Here is a 19,809-nt window from a genome sequence, read left to right as displayed (position 1 = left end):
AGCTACCAGCATGAGTTTGACCAAACTGCGGGAGGCAGTGGAAGCCTGGAGTGCCTGGTGTGCTCTGGTCCATGGGGTCACGAAGAGTCAGACACGACTAAACACCACCACCCTATGCCATGCTACTCTGGTGCTGATTGGAGTTGGAGGCACACAACACCTTAAGATCTCCTGGGATGTTTTGGAGGAACATTTCGGAGCCAGGTATTGATTCATCTCAGCAATGTCTACATTAACTGGCAGTGGCTTTCCAGGAATTCAGGCAGGAGCCCTTTCCAGCCCTACCTGGGGATGCTAAGGACTAAACATGGCACCTGTTGCATGCAAAGCGAGTGCTCTACGACTAGCAGAGTGCCCTAGGCCATGTTGCCAAAAACTCAAAATGAACCTTGCTGGCTGCAATATATGAATTGCACTACATGGGCCCATCGTATCACAATCAAGCATGTGCGTTAGAAATAAAATGTCTGCCACTCCATACTTTCCATCCCAATATATAATTCCTTGGGAACTAAGTGTGGAGACTGCTATCTTCAGGTTTAAATCTAATTATTTTTAAAGGGCTTATTTCAAAGGCAAACAAAGGAGCGAGAATAAGGCTGTGTACACACTATACATTTTAAAGCACATGTGAAACATATTCTTTTCCTCAAATAATTATGGGGACCTACTCTTACAATTCCCAGCAACATTAACAAACTACAGTACCCAGAATTATTTGAGGTAATGTTATTTGAATGTGTTTTAAATGCAGTGTGTGTACACAACAAAAAAGAAAGGGGGAAGGGATCAAGCTCAGGACAGCATGACTATTAGATGTTGGGATTTATTTTTATTTATTAATTTATCTGCCATCTCACTTTTCATACAGATATTATGATTCCCAGAGCAGCTCACATTTCTTTATTTAGAGAGAGGCTGTGTCCTAAGGCTGACAAGCTAAAAAGACAAAAAACACAACAGATCGGAAATGGAAGGAAAAGGTAGAAGAGGAGTTTGAATAAACTATTCCTATCAGGCAAGAACATAATTTTAGAATAAGGCACATAGAAAGCTGAAGGTTTCCCCCCTGCAACAACAAAATGAATTTTGTTAAATGAAACCGATACTGGGTTTTTTCCTCCAATGTGGCCCATGCCAGAGGGGAATAGGATAGTCTTGTTAGTCTGCTGTAGGGAAAATGGCAGCAGTCTGTGACAGCTCACAGTGTAATATTGCTGGTGTAAGCTTTTGCTAAGCCAGAGCCCATTTGGGCAGATGCCACCTCTGTGAGGTTACAAGGAATTACCACTGATACATGTCAGCAGGAGCAGATAAGTGGAAAGCCATTTTGCAGATGGGTAGCCCTGTTAAGTCTGTTACAGCACAAACACAAAAGGCATCTTCATGGGGCAGCAGCGTTAAATCTGCGGCAGCAAAAGAAATGAAGTCTCATGGCACTTTAAAGACTTGAATTTATTGTGGCATAAGCTTTGGTGGACTGCAGCCCACTTCACAGCTTAGCAGACTTATTCAGGCACCCATTTGTGGACTAGATCCTGTTTTCTCAGCATTTGATTCTCAATTTGGTGCATTTGTGTTATGTATAGGAAGCACTCTCCACCAGCAGTAGTCAGATTCAATCTGATCTGGATGGTGTACCTCACATCCATGGTTGCATCAGTAATTTGTAAACCAGTAATTTGTAAACTAAACATGCTTCTTTACTGGGACATCAACTTGAATAAAATATGGGGGGGGGGAGGCAACTCCTGCCCCACATAATCGACCACATGACACGGTGCACACACATCAAGGGGGGCTCAGCACCCTCAAATATTTTATGGGGGGGCTGAAGACCCCTAGGAGTCGGCTCCCATGCTTCTTTATATGTGCAATTATATATATATATATATATGTAATATAGAAACTCTCTCCCCGAGCGTCTATCAAAGAGGATTGCCAGCATCCTCAGCAGCCTTGAACCAAAGTGGAGCAACCATTTGCAGCTCCCGCACCAAGTTCCACGCGCAGGTCTCCGTCCTCGGAGCAAAGCTCGGAGTTTCTCGCAGGGAGCCCGGAGCCCTGCCTGCGCGGCTCTGGGAAAGGGGCCTGGAGCCCCGCCCTGGCCTGACGGAGGAGCACAGCGCCGCGCGGGCCCAAAGAAAGAGAGCGGCGCCCGGCTTCTGGCCAGGCCCTCCCAGCGCGGCTTTCCTCGCGGCTCCAGCGGCGCGTCTCCTAGCAACCCTGCTTCCCTTCAAAATGGCGGCCGGAGGGAGGGGAGATCCGGGGCCGCAGCTTCGTCACGTGACCCAAGGAACCCGCTCCGGCCGCCGCGCAGGCGCGAGCGAGGCCAATCGGAACGGGGGCGGCGGGCCCAGGCCGGGGACTGGCAGGGTGGCTGGGCGCATGCGTAACGGCGCTGGGTGCGCGCTGGCGGGGGCGGGCGAGAGAGCGAGCCGGGAAGGAGCGAGGGGGTCGCCTGCGCCTGCGCGCCAGACGCCGACAGACGGCGGCCTTGACAGCTTGCGCCTTGTGTGCCGTAGAAGGGGCGGGGGAGAGCGAGCGCGCATGCGTGGTAGGGGCAGCTTCGGGGGGCTCGGGTGGAGACAGCCGCCGCCGCCGCCGCCGCGGCACTGAGAGGATTCCCCCGTCCGCGCCTCCCTCCCTCCGCCCGCCCGCCCGCCCGGGCCTGCTCAGCCGCTGCCGTTGCCGCCGCCGCCGCCGCCGGAGTCCCGGCCCCTCCCGCGGGGAGGCACGAAGGTCCCGGGAGCCGCGACGGGGCAGGCGGGACCATGTCCGGGCGCGCCCAGAGCGGCAAACTGTCCACGACGGAGCGCATCGTGAAGGGTGAGGGGCCGGGGGGGCTCCGGGGGGGGGCGACTCGCCGCCTCCTCGCTCCGTTTTTGCCGGGGGGCATTTGAGGGAATGGGAATAATAATAAGCCGGGATTAATCCCCATAATCGTTCGCGAGGAGCTGCAGGATCCCGTGGCGATGGGGGCGGAAGGGCGGCCCTCGGCCTGCGCTGTGGGGCAGCGGGGAAGGGGGCGGGCGGCGGCGGCGGCGGCAGCAGCAGCTGCCAGACTTCCCCCCCCCCCCCATAGCGATGGGGCGGAAGGGCAGCCGGTCCCTCGCCCCACAGAGCCGCAGTTTCCCCATTGCTCAGGGTGGGGGATAATGGGGCAGCTTATTGATCCTGGATGGGGCTGATCTGTCGGAGCCACAAAGCAAAGAGATGCGGGGGTGGGAGGGAGGGCTCTGGTGTCCTTTGGCTCTCAGGCAAGGGAGCTGCGAGGGGGGCCGAGGAATGGGCTGGCCGGAGGGAAAAGACTGCCCGCCCCCCGCCTGCCTCCCTCCGGGGAGTCCAGAGTGGTCCGCTGCGAGGAGGCGAGGAGGAACAAGGAGGTGGAGCTGGGACATAAATTAGGGGGGCAGGAAGGGCTGATGCAGAACTAGGGAGCTGCATAGAGACCGGACTGAGGGCTGGTGGTGACACCCTTGTGTGACAGTGACATTTCAAAGCCCTGTGCTACTTACAGTAACCTTTTTCTTTTTCATGTGCTGGTGGGGTGTTTGTGCAGCTGTTAAATGGGTACATAGGAGCAAAATGTGAAAACAATCTGTGTGGCAGATAACAGCTGGGATGGGTGTGTGTGCCTGCGCTCAGACGGGGTCATCAGGTCCCCTTTACCAGTTGACTATGGTGCTTACAGGCATACTGCAACCTTTCTTTGCTGTTACTCTTTAAACCTTCCAGCTTTTCTTCAGCATGCTTGTTAATTTAATGGTCAGTGACCACCTAAACCCCCCTCCCCCATTTGTGTGCCTGAAACAGCACATGCTGTTTTAAAATAGCCAGTGATACTGGAAACAGTTAATAAGCAGGAGGGCAAAATGTTAATCGAGAAGCTGTTGGATTAGTGGGAGGCTTTTACAATGTAGATTTAGCTGTCCTAATTAATCTAATGCCAGCTATCATACCCCACGTATTGGGAAAAGATCTTTCATACACTCATTTGTTTAAATGTGCAGGCTGCACCCTGCTAGCTGTTCAAGATAAACAACTTCAGCAATGCAGGTACTAGGAGAACTTGGACATCAGAAATTGTTATGACCAGCCAGTTTAGCTGCTTCTGTTGCAGGTGTTAACTAGATCTCTGCCATGTTGTCTTGTAAGTGTTGTGGTTCATTATTCCAAGACTCCTATTGTTATCTGTTTTTCAAGTCCCAGTTTGAATGCTTGTATTGTATACAAGGTGTTCACCTCTGGTAAAGAGTATTTTGAAAGATAGTTGATTGTTGTTGAGCTGATGGGGTCTTGCAGTAATGCTGTAGTTGACCAATAGGTGCAGAATTCCAGATAAAGGACCCCCCCCATTCCACTTTTATTTCTGATCCCCAGTCTCCCCTCCTTCCCCCCTTCCTATCATATGCTTATGAAGATTTTTTTACACTTTTTTTACACTTTACTTTTTGTGCTGCTGATGAGTGACTAGTAGAAATTCAAGTCTAATCTTGAGTATGTTCATTTGTTCTTACCATAGAATTTGGAGCTCTCACTTCAACATTCATTGAAAGAATTTAGAGGTGGGGAGAAAGAGAAATATACCATTGAGCCTTGTTGTATTCACCTTGCTTGTGTAAACAGAGGATGGCTTAAGAGCGGCAAGAACTAACTACCGTACTTTTCCGTCTATCAGGCACCCCCATGTATAAGACGCCCCTATTTGGGGGGACTCAAATTTAAGAAAATGGGGGGAGATGGCACAGAGTTGTTGAACTTTTTTTGTAGAGGATTGCCCAGAGTTGTTGAGCTTTTTTTGAGGGGGATTACCCGAAAATCACTCACCCGCCGAAAATCACTCACCCGCACACGTTGCTAAATCCGCCTCCTGTCTGTCCCTGACGTATGATGTAGCAACCAATAACACGCACAATAGCCGCTGACAGCCGTGGCAGCAACCAATCAAACGTCCACCCTATGCACCATCCATGTATAAGACAACCCCCACTTTTTAGCATGATTTTTAAAGAATAAAGCATAGTCTTATACACCGAAAAGGACAGTAATTGCTTTGATGTGACTCTGAGAGCTGTTTTGTGTAAGACCATAGGAGAATATAATACCTGATAGACTGGTCCTATGCATTCATGCTTGGAAATAAGTGTCAGTGAATGCAATAGAGGTTACTTCAAAGTTAGCATGCACAGGATTGAGCTCTAAGGATGTGAACTTGGAGCTGGGAAGCCTCTTGTGTGGTGTTGGGGAGACAGAATTTTGGACTTGGACCAGAGATATATGTGTTCAAATCCCCACCCACTTACCCGCTTGGTGGTCTGGGGTAGTCGACAACTCTTGGCCTAACTGCTTGTAAAAGGAAAATGGAGAGGGAAATAGACTGCAGTATAATTAACTTTAGTCAATAAGTTTATGACCAGTTGTGGCCTGATATATGTCTAATGCAGGGGTCAGCAAACGTTTTCAGCAGGGGGCCGGACTATATTTTTTGGGGGAGGGGAATGAACGGCTGAGGCTAAGGAGAGATGGCGGCTCCGGAGAAGCGGCACCAGGTGTGTGTGACTGGACTTTGGCGCTGGGTAAGCCCTGAGTCACCACCAACACAGGTGCCTTCTTGCAAAAAGGGAGGCAGACTCACAAGTCCCCCAGAGACCCCTTTGACCATATCCACCCCTGACCTTTACACACTCAGAAAAAGGAAGAAAAAAACTAGGACTTCTTTAAAGCTGCTGCAACATGGGACTGCACAGCTCCTTCTGCAAAAAGTAGATGAGGGTGAGAGAGCGGCCAGGTGAAGCTTGAGGCACACATGGGAAGGTGCTTTTAAAAAAGCCCCAGTAGAGAGATCCCCACCCCCTCCTGCTTGCACACAAGTAGGAATGCGATTGGGGCTGCTCTGATAGGCAGAGCGAAGCCTCCCTTCCCAGCTGAGGGATCCCAACCTGAGAAGCCGTACGCACATCTCCGCCTCCTGAGACGCCAACAGCTAGAGCGGCGGTGCCTGCGATTTTTCCTGCGACGGAAAGGGACTTGGGGTCTCTGGCGCCCACCTGCACGCAGCCCCTCCCAGGAAAGGCCCTCCCCGCCCTGAGTAATTCCTGACTTCGAGTAATTCCTGACTCTGCAGCGAGGCTGCATACCACATGGAGCCACCTGAGCCAAAAACGATTGCACCCCTGCTGCTCACTCTGTAGCACCTGGGCAATTGCCGGGCGCCAGATTTAGAACCCTGCCGGGCCTGATCCAGCCCGGGGACCATAGTTTGCTGACCCGATCTAGTATATTAAGTAGTTCCAGAATTCAGTGAGAAAAAAATCACTATACAAGTGTACAGTGCGGAATGAGTGAAGCAGCATTTGAGATATAGAAGCATCTTAATGTTTTTTCTGTCTTCATCATGAGTTCCAATGTGATGAGTGTTTTGGTTCACACTCCTTCCTTCCAGTGTTGGCAGCAGACCCTATTTGAAGTAATTTTGGATGCCTGGGGCTCTATTTCTTTTAAGGCAAAATGATTGCAAGGTAATTTACTGTATCTGCTAAACTTATATTTGAGTTCTGGGGAGAAATCCAGACTTTGATCACTTTCTGGACTGAAAATGTCCGTCTTATTAAATATACAAGACTGTATTTGTTCCATATATTAATTTTTGCAAGTGACTTTGCAAACATTAGATCTTCTTTAAGCTATTCTATTTCTATCCTTTATGAAAACCAACACTTCCCCCATCAATTTACTTGGGCCCCTTTTCACATTTCTCATTCCAAGCACTGACCTTAGAAAATTCCATGCTGAGGATCAGTATCTTGTTTTACCATTGTCTTTATTTTAAAAAATATGAAGGAATATCTCTGAGGAGGTTTTTGGGATCTGACTCTTACAGAACTGATTCTACAACCTTGATGTAATTCTTGCAAACTTGACACTAAAAATATCTGACTTGCTGAACACTGAATAGAAGAAAGCAGCTCAATAAGAAACTTAATGCTGATTTCTCCCTTCCCGCCATTAGTCCTGTGGACACCTAAATCTATTTATACATCCAAATCATTTGTGAAATTTGGTGGAACCTTAGCACAGTTGCAGAAACTTGCAAATGCAAAGGACTAGCAACATATGTAAGCCAAGTTAAAATAAGTTTAGTAATGCCAGATGATAAAGCCACTGTCTTCATTCATCCATTCATTTCAAACATGGGGCTTAAAAACTGAATAGACCATAAGTATGGAGTTTTCTCCCCAGTTGATAACTGCCCTCCTCCAGGTGAGAAAAGAACATCTCCTTATGGATTGTCTTATGACAATCTCAGTGTATGATAGCCATAGTTTTAGATTAGTGTGTGCTGAATTCCAGCCACATTGGTGCACAGCAAAACTGTCTGAAAGGGCAGGGTTTAATCCGTTTGACTTTTCATGTGTTTCTACAGGCATTGTCCTTGACCCAACTGTCTGCAAATCAAAGATGATTGCATGAGGAGACATTTACATACAAGGTGGACAAGAGCACAAGATAGAGCAATAAGCATTACATCCAACCTGGGAATTGTGGTTTGTTGCACTGAAACCACAGTTGATAACCCCAGAACAACCCCTGGCTTCGCATAATGGTTTGTTTAGAAGGAAAGAAACCATGATCTTCATTTCAGATGTACTGTAATACTAAGTTAGGAATTGTGGTTTGTTAGGGGAGGAGCAAAGCAGGAGCCATCTTGGCACTAACTATGGTTTACAGTGACATGCAAACATAGTCACTGGTTCGCCAGAAGTGGCTTAGTCATGCTGGCCACATGACCCAGAAGCTGTACATCAGCTTTCTCGGCCAGTAAAGCGAGCTGAGCACTACAACCCCAGAATCGTCCACGACTGGACCTAATGGTCAGGGGTCCCTTTACCCTTTACCGTAAAAGGGCACTTTTGTGTATAACTCCTTCGCTTATAAAACATGAGATATATTCTGCAAATTAGATTACTCATGGTATTGGTTTTCATATGCAATTGTGCAAAAGCAGATGAGAGAAGATTGAAATTCCATCCATGCTGCAACATCTCAAAGCAGTTTTACTTGTAAGTTTTGTAAACTTGTAAAAGTATTGGGTTTTGCTTGGTCATAGCTTAATTATTGAAATATTTTATCGAAATATGATTCTTTATCAGTTATAGTACGCTTCCAGTAATTCATTGTAAAACACTGGAATTTGGCTGCTATAGGCAAATGCTGTATCATAAATTGATGTTGTAAGACATCTACTGTAACAATTACGTTTGAAACCAAAATTATTCCAAGTGCCACTGCTTAGCTAGTGAGTTTTAGTTTTTAAGCTTTTCTGACGGCCTTTTTCTGTAATGCAGCAGACCTTTATTGAGCAAATTGGTCACCTAAAACATAGTTCCATATTACAATGGAGCTTAAAAATGGCTTTTTTGGAGCATACTTGATTGAGCAATAACACCAAGTTTCCATTTGCTGTCATTTCAAATAACCAGTGAGGGGCTCTTGATTGAGTTGGGAGAGGGTTGGGAGTCCCAGATATTAGAACCAATCAAACAATCATAGTCAGAAGAGATATTGGAGATCATCTAGTCACCCAACTGCTCAGCACAGAGCTGGAATCTTTTTATTGTTTGATTTATTTGAAGTATATATACACAGGTCTTCAGTCCAAAAAGAGCCTTAACAATGATCAATAAATAGACGTATGGTCTTGAATTTACAAAGGGATTTACAGAGGTAGCAGGTACAGTGGTACCTTGGGTTACAGATGCTTCAGGTTACAGACGTTTCAGGTTACAGACTCCGCTAACCCAGAAATAGTACCTCGGGTTAAGAACTTTGCTTCAAGATGAGAACAGAAATCGTGCTCTGGGGGCGTGGCGGCAGCAGGAGGCCCCATTAGCTAAAGTGGTACCTCAGATTAAGAACAATTTCAGGTTAAGAACAGACCTCCAGAACGAATCAAGTTCTTAACCCGAGGTACCACTGTATAAATCAGATTTAGACTCTACTTCTACTCTACTTTTGCTTCATAATTTAGAATGCTATAGTGCTAGACCACCCTTTCTAGGAACATTGTGGCAAAACTGAAACATTTTGTGATACCGGTTAGTGGTGCCAAACTGAGGGTCATTGAAAATCAAAAGGGATGCCCAAAGGCCAATTTCCTGCCTTTTCCCCTGACAGGGACTCAAGGTGGCTTACAGAAAAAAATAGGAATAGCTATGACAGAGGGAAGGGGAACAATCATTATCAAACAGTTAAACATTAATAAAATTAAAATCATCTATCTATCCGATCTATCTATCTATCTATCATTTATCTATCAGATCTATTAAAACATATACATACGGTAATTACCAGCCCTTTCATTAAAAGCAGTCAGTTCCGAAAAGCCTTTTGGAACAAGAAAGTCTTCACCTGCTAGTGGAAGGACAACAAGGAGGGAGCCTATCAAACTTCTCTATGGAGGGAACTCCAAAGTCCAGGAGCAGCCACCGAGAAGGCCCTCTCCTGCATCCCTACCAAGTGTGCCTGTGAGAGTGGTGGGACTGAGAGAAGGGCCTCCCTGGAAGATCTCAGAGCCCAGGCAGGATCATATGAGGAAATAAGCTCTTTCAAATAGCCTGGGCCTACGCTGTATTCTTCTTTTTCTTTGGTGATCACTTGTAGCCGAGTAAGATTGTCTTCTATGAACAGTGTCTTAACGGTGTGTCCGCAAGTGACTGTGGAGGCCAATTCTGGATCCACATGTCCTTCCACAGTGGGGACATAGGTGCCTTCATCTTAGCTCCTTTCTTCCTTTTGTCCTGAATTTGTGCTTCTTCAAAGTCCATGATGCCTTTGGTAGAGGCTGTTCTCCAATTGGAGCACTCACAGGCCAGTGTTTCCCACCCAATTATCTGTGCTTATACTTCAGTTTTAAAGATTTATTTTTATTTAAAGACACTTGGGAGTGTCTTTAAACCTCTTTTGCTGTCCACCAGCATTTCACTTTCCATTCTTAAGTTCAGAACAGAATGCACTTGTACCCAGGAGCTTCCTTCAGCCACTCAGAAGATGCGCTTTGGTTTTCGAACGTTTTGGAAGTTGAACTGACTTCCGTAATGGATTCTGTTTGCCTTCCAAGGTATGACTGTAGTTGCTTTGGAAGGCGATAATCAGGCATCCGAACAATGAGCAGTCCAACAAAGTTGATGTTGAAGAATCATTGCTTCAACACTGGTGTTCTTTGCTTTTTCCAGTACACTGACATTAGTTTGCCTGTCTCCCCAAGTGATAATATAATTTTTTCCAGAGACCCCGTGGATGGAATTTTTTGAGGAGTTGGAGATGGCATTTATAAGTGGTCAGTGTCATAACCAGCACTTTAAATTGTTCCTGGAAGCAGACCAGTAGCCAGGGGAGCTGTTGTACTGAGTGACTGGGATGCTGCCTACAGCCAGCCCTGGCTAACAATCTGGCTGCAGTTTTTTGAGCCACTTGAAGTTTCTGAACACTTTTCTAAGGCAGCCCCAGGTATAGTGTGTTTCAGTAATTCTAATGGGATATAACTAAGGCATGTGTCACTGTGGCCAAACTGTTTCTATAGCAGTGTTTTTACATCACATTGTTAACCATTCACCCTGGTGCAGATCTTAGACCCTAGATTTATAGCTAGAAATGAGGACAGAATTGCGATTATATATGACTAAATTAATAACAAGCAGTACTTTTAGGGCTTGAAGTTGGAAAATTGCATATAAATGTTGCAAAATACAGAACAACTTTGTGTATTTGGTCCCGTCAGGCAATGGCTCAATTGCAATGGCAAGGATATAACCAACATGCTACCCTGCTGACGAAAGAATTGCATTGGCTACCAGTTAGTTCAAGGTATTGGTTTTGGTGTATAAAGCCCTACACATCTTGGCACCAGATACCTGAAATGTTGTTTCATTCACCCCGAACATACTCAGTTGATCACTGCATTTTAAAATAAAGGCCTCTTGCAGGTGACATCTTATAAGGAGGTCTGTTCTGCACAAGGTTACAATCAGTCCATTAGTGTTGTGGCATCTACCCTTTGGGATTCCTTCGCCTTGAATATTAGTCATGTTCCATCTGTGTTGTCTTTTCAGTGCCTACTAAAGACCTTCCTCTTTCAACAAGCCTTTTAAGCTGTGATCTTTTCCCAGTCTGCATCTGTACTGAATTATTCTTAAGATTTTTTGTGTTTGTTTGTTTTTTATTGCTTATAACAAAATCCTTTTGGAGGAATGGCGGGAAATAAATAATCTGTCACTCTCTCTCAGCCCAAACTAGAATGCTTATGAAAATAAAATGATAATGGAGAGAAGCACAAGTTATTGAAAGAGGAGCAAGATAAATATATTTGTGACAATGAACAGAATAAAAAAGTTTTGGCGATGATTGATAATATGTAATGAGATAGATTGGGATATAAATAAAAAATGGCTTCAGGATACACTATTTTGTCTAGTTAATGACATTTGCTGTGTATGATTATCTAGTATTGAAGAGATCAGTGGTGATAAAACTTAACCAAATATCCATGGATATATTGCTACTCAATTGCATGAAAACCTTGTTTATTTCTGGGGGTTTTCTGTTTCCATTAAATAATGTTGAGGGTACTGAAAATCCAAAAAGCTGCTTTAGTTCTGATTTCTTTTTTATGTTTTACAAATTCCTTGGGATACAAGTTCCTGTGCCATATGACATAATGCTTTTAGAATTTTTTTGAAACCAAGAAGTTCTATAAGCAAAATGCCGTGTGGCGACTCAGGTGGAGGGCAGCGATTGAGGAGATGGAGGAGACAACTCACTTTAAAAAAACCCCACTAGACTTCCTTAACTGTGAAGGACTATTTCTGTGATGCTTTGAATTCTGGATAATAAAACTTTCCTTTTGTTTGCTATCTTAAAAGATGACAATAGAAACCATCATTCCCCCCTCTATTTTCCCAGCTGGCAAAAACAAAGGCATCATTGGATTATCTTTAAACCACAGCAGTTTGCAGCTCTATCTCTAACACTGGGTATATATTTAGTCATTATTTGAATGTAGTTTTACTTTTAAATTTCATAAATATACCACACAGTACAATTTTATTTGCTACCTCAGTTACTACTTAAAGTAGTAGTTGTGGTTTGATAAGAAAGTTTTGCTTACACTTCAGTTTTTAACAAAATGTCTGTGTTGGGTCCCCCCCCCCTTATTATTATTATTTTGATATTTGATATATTTATGTGTAGTACATTAAAACTCATCACCACCACCTCTGACTACCTGACATGCTTCCCAATGTGCTTCAGATTATTATCCTGGGTCCAGAAAAGAGATTTTTTACTTGCACTGTGAAGCCAAAGTAAGAAAGAATTTCTGCATGATGCCTTGAATTTAGCATTTCCTGGAAAACGTATCGGGTAGAAATTGGAAGCTTCTAACATAGCCTTCCCAAACCTGATGCCCTCCAAGTGTGTTGGAATACCATCCCTAATCATTGGATGTGTTGGCTAGGGTGGTGGGAGTTGGAATACAAAACACCAGGAGATGCCGGGCTTGGGAAGGCTGTTCTAAACTGTATCTAGTGATGCTTGGTGGGCTGAAAAGAAAATGCCAAAAGGGCAAGCAGCTCTAATCTTTCATTAGCTGAAGGAAAAGGGAAGTCCAAGTAACCCACTTCAGCTGCTGAGAAGAAAAGGAGTAGGAAATGCCCCCAGGGGAAACTGAAAGCCGCCGTTTTTTTGTTTGCAGATAACACTGATTTTGATGTCTATAAGAATTCCACAAACATGGTGTAATAAAGGCAGAGTATAAACTTACAAATATTCCAGTAATAAAGGGTTATGGGCTTACCCAATATTTGCACCGATCATCAGACGGCAAGGCTGGTACCCTGTCAGAATGGTGTAGAATAGGCTGATGTTGGAACAAAAACAGTCTGAGATTATACTGTGCTATCAAAAGAAGAAACAAGGTTGGATAGATTTATTAATTAAATTAGGTTTTATCCTACTCTTCCGCTGAAGGAAAGAACAAAAAGAACAATAAAAGCAATACAAAATTTAAGAACAAAGCAAAAATATTCACAACTATTATGTCAAAGTTGTTGGAAACAGTATATTCAGCCCTAAATACTGAATAAACTGGAATCTTTGTAGAACAGTTGTTTCAAAGACTTGGAATGTTAGGGTGAGCCCAGAATACCCCTTCTCTATTCAGGAGTGAAATAAATAAATTTCCTGGGTGATATTGCCATGTAGGAAGAAGTCTATTTATAGAGTATTATTATTAACAACAGTAAGTAATAATAAATAATAAAGAAAGTGCAGGGGAAATTAAATGTAATGCTTGCTTCATTTTTTTTAAGGCTAAAGCACTGTGTAAATGGGCAAGGACAATCCAGGGGAAAAACTTTGAGGAACTGGAAGGTTAGCTGAAAAGGGTTTAGAAAATCTACAACTTTGGTAAAAACATGAATCAGGATTTGGATTAATGTTCACAAATTAATGTATGAAAGAGAAGTTTAATCTTACTAGAGTTTTAATGTTAAACAAGGGATATAAAAAGAAAGTCCTGAAATTGGGATATATTCCTGGATAGGTAACTTGATGTGATTTTGTAACTAAACATATAATAAATCCAAAACAGGCAGTAGAAGACACTGATACTCAGTTTTCTAACAAATTTAACTGGTATAAAAAGACAGTTTCATGTTTGTTGAAAACTGAATAGTGCATCAGCACTGAATAGGAAACAAGATTATTATTTTTTTAATGCATATTTATTAAGGTTTTTTAAATACAAATGCGTAAATATTAAACAACATTACTTATATCATAACATAATTCTGTCGCTTCTTTGGACTCCCTCACATCTCCCGCTCCCACTTACATCATTACAAAAAAAAAGTTTTTCAAGCAAATTACCCACTTGTTTACAATCTTATCTCCGCTCATTTAAATAAAATCTAGCAATTCTCCAAAAAATTTATATTTTCCTTAATCTCACTTATCGTCAAAATCAGATCTAATTCAGTGGTGGGCAGTTATTTATGATCTAGCATCCTTCTTAACATTCAACCAAATTACAATATTTTTGTAAATAAATCTTAAATTTCCTCCAGTCCTCCTCAACCCTCTCTTCTCCCAGGTCTCGGATTCTACCAGTCATCTCGGCCAGTTGCATATAGTCCATCAGCTGCATCTGCCACTCTTCCAGTGTGGGTAGATCTTGAGTTTTCCAATTCTTAGCGATGAGTATCCTTGCTGCCGTTGTTGCATACATAAAAAATGTTCGGTCCTTCTTTAACACCTTCTGGCCGACAATACCCAGAAGGAAGGCCTCTGGTTTCTTAGTAAAGGTATACTTAAATACCTTCTTCAACTCATTATATATCATTTCCCAAAAGGCCTTCACTTTAGGGCAAGTCCACCAGAGATGAAAGAATGTTCCTTCATGTTCTTTACATTTCCAACATTTATTATCAGACAAATGGTATATTTTGGCAAGTTTAACTGGGGTCATGTACCATCTATATATCATTTTCATTACATTTTCCTTCAAAGCATTACATGCAGTGAAGTTCAGCCCAGTGGTCCACAACCTTTCCCAGTCCTCAAACATAATATTATACCCAATATCCTGAGCCCACTTTATCATAACCGATTTAACCATTTCGTCTTGTGTATTCCATTTTAACAGCAAGTTATACATTCTTGATAATACCTTAGTCTTTGGTTCTAACAATTCTGTTTCCAACTTCGATTTCTCCACCTGGAACCCTACCTTTTTATCATTTTTAAAGACTTCTTTAATCTGAGCGTAATGTAACCAGTCTCGCACTTTATCCTTCATTTTCTCCAAACTCTGCAGTTTCCAATTATCTCCATCTTTTTCTAATATTTCCCAATATTTTGGCCATTTGGCCTCCATATTGAGTCTTTTTCGGGCCTTGGCTTCCAGAGGTGAAAGCCACCTCGGAGTTTTATTTTCCAATAAGTCTTTGTATTTTGTCCAGACATTAAATACTGCTTTCCTGACAATATGGTTCTTAAAGACCTTATTGATCTTAACCTTGTCATACCATAAGTATGCATGCCAACCAAAAGCGTTGTTAAAACCTTCCAGGTCCAGTACATCAGTGTCTTCGAGAAGTAGCCAGTCTTTTAGCCAGCAGAAAGCTGCGGCTTCATAGTACAGCTTTAAGTCTGGCAGGGCGAAGCCCCCTCTTTCTTTTGCGTCAGTTAGTATCTTAAACTTAATTCTGGGCTTTTTGCCCTGCCAGACAAATTTAGATATATCTCTCTGCCACTTCCGGAAGCACTCTGTCTTGTCCACAATCTGCAATGTTTGAAACAAAAACAACATCTTTGGCAATACATTCATCTTAACAGCAGCAATTCGGCCTAACAAAGAAAGCTTCAATTTTGTCCAACTATCCAAGTCTCTCTTAATTTCAGACCAGCATTTTTCATAGTTATCCTTAAATAGACTCAGATTCTTTGCTGTTATATTTACCCCTAGGTACTTTACTTTTTTAACCACAGTTAGTTCTGTTTCTCTCTGAAACCGTTCCGACTCTGTATCTGTCAGATTTTTTCCCAGCACCTTAGTTTTCTGTTTATTTAGTTTGAATCCCGCCACCCGACCAAAATCTTGAATCAATTGTAGTACTCTTATTGTACTAGATTCTGGCTCCTGCAGGGTCAGAACCAGGTCATCTGCAAAAGCTTTAAGTTTATACTGTTTCGCTCCGACCTGAATCCCTTCCACCAACCGGTCCCCTCTAATCATATTCAAGAGCACCTCCAGAACCGATATAAATAACAAAGGGGAAATGGGGCAGCCTTGTCGTGTTACTTTTTCAATTTTAAACTCTTCTGTAACCACATTGTTAACTATCAGTTTAGCTTTTTGTTCTGAATATATTGCATCAATCCCATTCTCAAAACCCCGTCCCACTCCCATTTCTTTTAAATTTCCCTTCATAAATTTCCAAGAGATATTGTCAAAGTCCTTCTCCGCATCTATAAAAATTAACACTGCTTTTGTATTTATGTCTGTTTGAAAAAGTTCCAAAATGTCAATGATATTCCTTGTGTTAGCAAACAAGTGTCTACCTGGGAGAAAGCCTGCCTGGTCTTTATGAATTACTTCATTTAATACTTTTTAGTGGCTACTTGCCAAAACATCTGCAAATATTTTGTAATCCACATTTAAAAGGGAGATGGGATGATAGTTCTTAAGTTGTGTCTTTTCAGTTTCCGATTTTGGTATCAATGTGATAAAGGCTTCTTTCCACGATTCCGGCGCCTTCTTCCCCTCCATAATTTCATTGCTGACCTCCATCAGTGGTTGTATCAAGTAGTCTTTTAATGTCTTATAGTACTTGTATGTCAGCCCATCTGGTCCTGGAGATTTGCCCAATTTCATGTTCTGAATGGCATTTTCAATCTCTTGGTGTGTTATTTTCCTGTTCAGGAGTGATCTATTTTCTTGTGACAATTTTTTAAGTCCATTTTTCTCCAAAAATTGTTTAATCTCAACCTCATCCTGCGGCCCTTGAGTATATAATTTTTTGAAATATTTCTGGAAACACTTTCTAATCTCCTTGGGGTTCTGAATGTTTCTCCCTTCAATTTCCAAATTTGTAACTGTATTTAATTTTTGTCTCTTCTTCAACTGCCAAGCTAGCAGTTTCCCACATTTGTTTGCCGATTCAAAAGTTTTTTGTTTCATTAATTTAATCTTCCACTCTATTTCCTGGTTTATCAGTTTAGAATATTGTGCTTGATGGAGTTTGATTTCTCTCAAGATCGGCTGTGACTTCGGGTTTAGTCTTAACTTCTTCTCTGATTCTTTTATTTTCTCCAAAATCTTATCTTTTCTATCATTTTGTATCCTCTTTCTTACAGCATTCTGTTGTATCAAGAACCCCCTCATCACAGCTTTACTTGCGTCCCAAATAATTCTTTTTTCCACCATAGTGTTCATATTTATCTCAAAATAATCCTTCAATGCTTTCTGGGCCTTCTTAATAATCTCCTGATCTCTGAACAAATTGTCATTCATCTTCCATCTAAAGGAGCCGGTTGGTAATAGTATCATGTCCATTTTCAGTGCGTTATGGTCGGAGCAGGTTTTTGGGCAGATTTCCACCTTTCTGACCTTGGGTGCCAGACCTCTAGTTATCCATATTTGGTCGATTCTTGTCCAAGTCAGCTGGGCTTCAGAGAAAAATGTTCCTTCTTTTCCCAAGGGGTTCTTTGTTCTCCAAATGTCGATGCAGTTCATATTGTCTGTCATTTCAAAAAAGGTCTTTGGTAGTCTGCCATCTTTTGTAACATTTTGGCTTTGTGACTTATCCATGTTAGTTGATACGACCCCATTCATATCTCCCATCATGATGATGTTGTCATAATCCAGATAATCCAGCATAGTCTCATGCAACTTCTTGAAAAATTCCGATTTCCCTTCATTTGGTGCATAAATTCCTAATATCAGAATCTTTTCTCCTTGATGTTGTATTTCAATTGCCAAAATTCTTCCATGTTCATCTTTAAATAAAAATTTAGGTGACAGGCTCTCTTTTGCATATATCACCACGCCTCTCTTCTTTACTTTGTCTGAAGATATAAATTCCTGACCAAGTCTTTTGTTTATTAATACTTTTCTGTGGAGCCTAGTCACATGTGTTTCTTGTAAGCAAATAATGTCCAATTGTTCCTTTTTTAGTATATGAAAAATTTTCCTCCTTTTTTCCGGGATGTTGCAGCCATTTATGTTCCAGCTCAAAAGTTGCAGAGACATCCTGAATAAATCTGGTTATTTTTCTAGGGGTGGTACCTTGTTTGCTGGATCTTCAGGATCCGAGGGTGCTGGCACCCCTGGTGCTCCAGGCCCCGAAGGTAGTTCAAGTCCTTTTTGAAGGTCCTCTCCGTAGGCGATCAAAAACTTGTCTCTATCTTCCAGTGTTCTGATTTTAATCTTCTTCCCTCTAAAAGTGAAAGATAATCCTTGAGGAAAATCCCACCTGAAGATGATTGAGTTGCTCCTCAACAGTTTTGCTAGTTCCAAATAGCCAGATCTAAGGTCCAACAGCTGTTTAGGAATATCCTTGTAAATTTCAATTCTTTTTTCCAGAATATCCAGTGACTTTCCGTAATGCAGGCCTAAAATCTTGTCCCTTTCCTCCTTTGATCTCAATGTTATTAAACATTCTCTGGGCTTCTCTTTCTTTATAAGTCTTCCAAGCCTGAAGCCTGATATGATTTTAAAATCTTTCTCCTCTAAGTTCCAAAACTTGGAAAATTCTTTAGTCAGAAACTCAGCTAGGTTGTCTTCTTCCACCTCTGGTACCGACCTTATCCTTAAATTGGTCTCCCTGTTCCGCAGTTCTATCATAGAAAGATAGGTCTGGTGTTCACCTACTTGTTTGCTGAGTGGTCTTACCTCTTTTTCTAAATTTCCCAGTCTTTGGCTGGTATCCTCAGCCAATTTCTGATTTTCACCTGCAGTCTCCTTTAATTCTCCAATTGCTTGTACATTCTGTGCGACTTGTCCAGTTAATCTATTTAAACATTCTGTGTTTTGGTCAATTTTAGCTATATGCTGATCAACTTTTTTGTCCAAAGATTCCAATTTTTCAAGAATTTTCTCTAACATAGAGCCAGCTGCTCCTGAGGCCATATCTTCCAATTGTAATTCCTCAGTTTCTGCCCGTGGCAGAGAAGCAGCTTCTTCCTCAGAAGTCAAAATAGGCAAAGTAGACAGAGTAGGCACAGATGATCTACGTGCCTGAGAGGCTGCGGTTAAAGTTGTTAAAGTTGTTTGTCTGGTTCTCGGTCCCTTTTTTCTTGCGCCACTTATTCCAGAGTTATCTAAGAGTCAAGGTCAAGCTGAGTTTTTCCCATGAGAAAGCTGCAGCCCAGATGGTAACAGTCAAACAGGAGGCCGGGAAAAGGAAAGTAAAACAATGTCACTGCTGTAAATCCCAAATCCTCCAGGGGGAGCTTAAAATGTCTTTAAGGAAGAAATCAATTCCAATAGAATATATAAAGTCCAATTTAATATCCAGGAACCTTCAATAGGGTAGGTTTTAGCAGAGTTAATATTTAAAAAGCCACAATGTTTCAAACAGTGCTTACTGGTGTTCCAAGAGATGTTTCAAAATAGCCAGTCCAAACTCCCTCGGATTGTTTCAAAGTTTAAGTTCAAAGTATCCAGCCCTGCAGACTGACTGCTCAGTTACTCAGGCAGTTCCAGCACCTGGGTTTCTTGCTTAAATTGTAATCCAAATGGAAGAAAGGTATCACAGTCCAGATAGAAGTCATATATAATCAGTTACTTAGAGTCCTTATTCTGCTTAAAAGTAATTTCCACGGATGCCCAGATCAATTAAGTTAAAAGTTCACTCTTTGCCTCCACTCCTCCCGCTCTTTGCTTTAAAGTTCAGTGTCAGCGGAAGACGGACTTCCCTTTTTTCGTCACTCCGCTTTCAGCCAAATTCAATATCTTTAGGTCTCGAAGTTTTGTAAGATCCTTATTACTCACGGATTGTTGCTTTCCGAATCAGAAGTTTAGGAAGAAAGGTCAGCGCTCACCGGCAGCAGCAGCGCGGCTTCGCTCCGTTGATCGCGGAACGACCCACAGCGCCGCAACCCCCTCCGCGATCCGGAGCCCCTTACGGGGTTCCTTCAACGTTTTGGGGACTGCTCCTGGCGCCCGCCGGGTCCCGGGATCACAGGCTTCTGCCACCTGTGGTTTTCCAAAGTGGGTCTCCGCTTCGCCGCAGCGGACGACCCGTTCTC

The 19,809-nt window shown here is 42.7% G+C and overlaps 1 protein-coding gene across 4 annotated transcripts in view; it reads left to right on the top strand.

Moving 5' to 3' along the window:
• The first annotated feature begins 2,649 nt into the window (after window positions 1-2,649).
• Window positions 2,650-19,809, top strand: part of PPP3CC (protein phosphatase 3 catalytic subunit gamma) — an 81,387-nt gene continuing 64,227 nt past the window's right edge. Inside the window, exon 1 of one of the 4 annotated variants that reach the window (XM_079955087.1) lies at window positions 2,650-2,829. In XM_079955087.1, coding sequence (XP_079811213.1) covers window positions 2,775-2,829 — 55 coding nt within the window. In that variant the 5' untranslated portion in view covers window positions 2,650-2,774. The remainder of the gene's footprint in view (window positions 2,830-19,809) is intronic. The other 3 variants (XM_079955088.1, XM_079955089.1, XM_079955086.1) reach the window with 3 other exon arrangements.

The sequence above is a fragment of the Podarcis cretensis genome (assembly GCF_951804945.1).
Source record: "Podarcis cretensis genome assembly, chromosome: 15".
NCBI lineage: Eukaryota > Metazoa > Chordata > Lepidosauria > Squamata > Lacertidae > Podarcis > Podarcis cretensis.
This window is presented reverse-complemented; position numbering and strand designations above follow the sequence as displayed.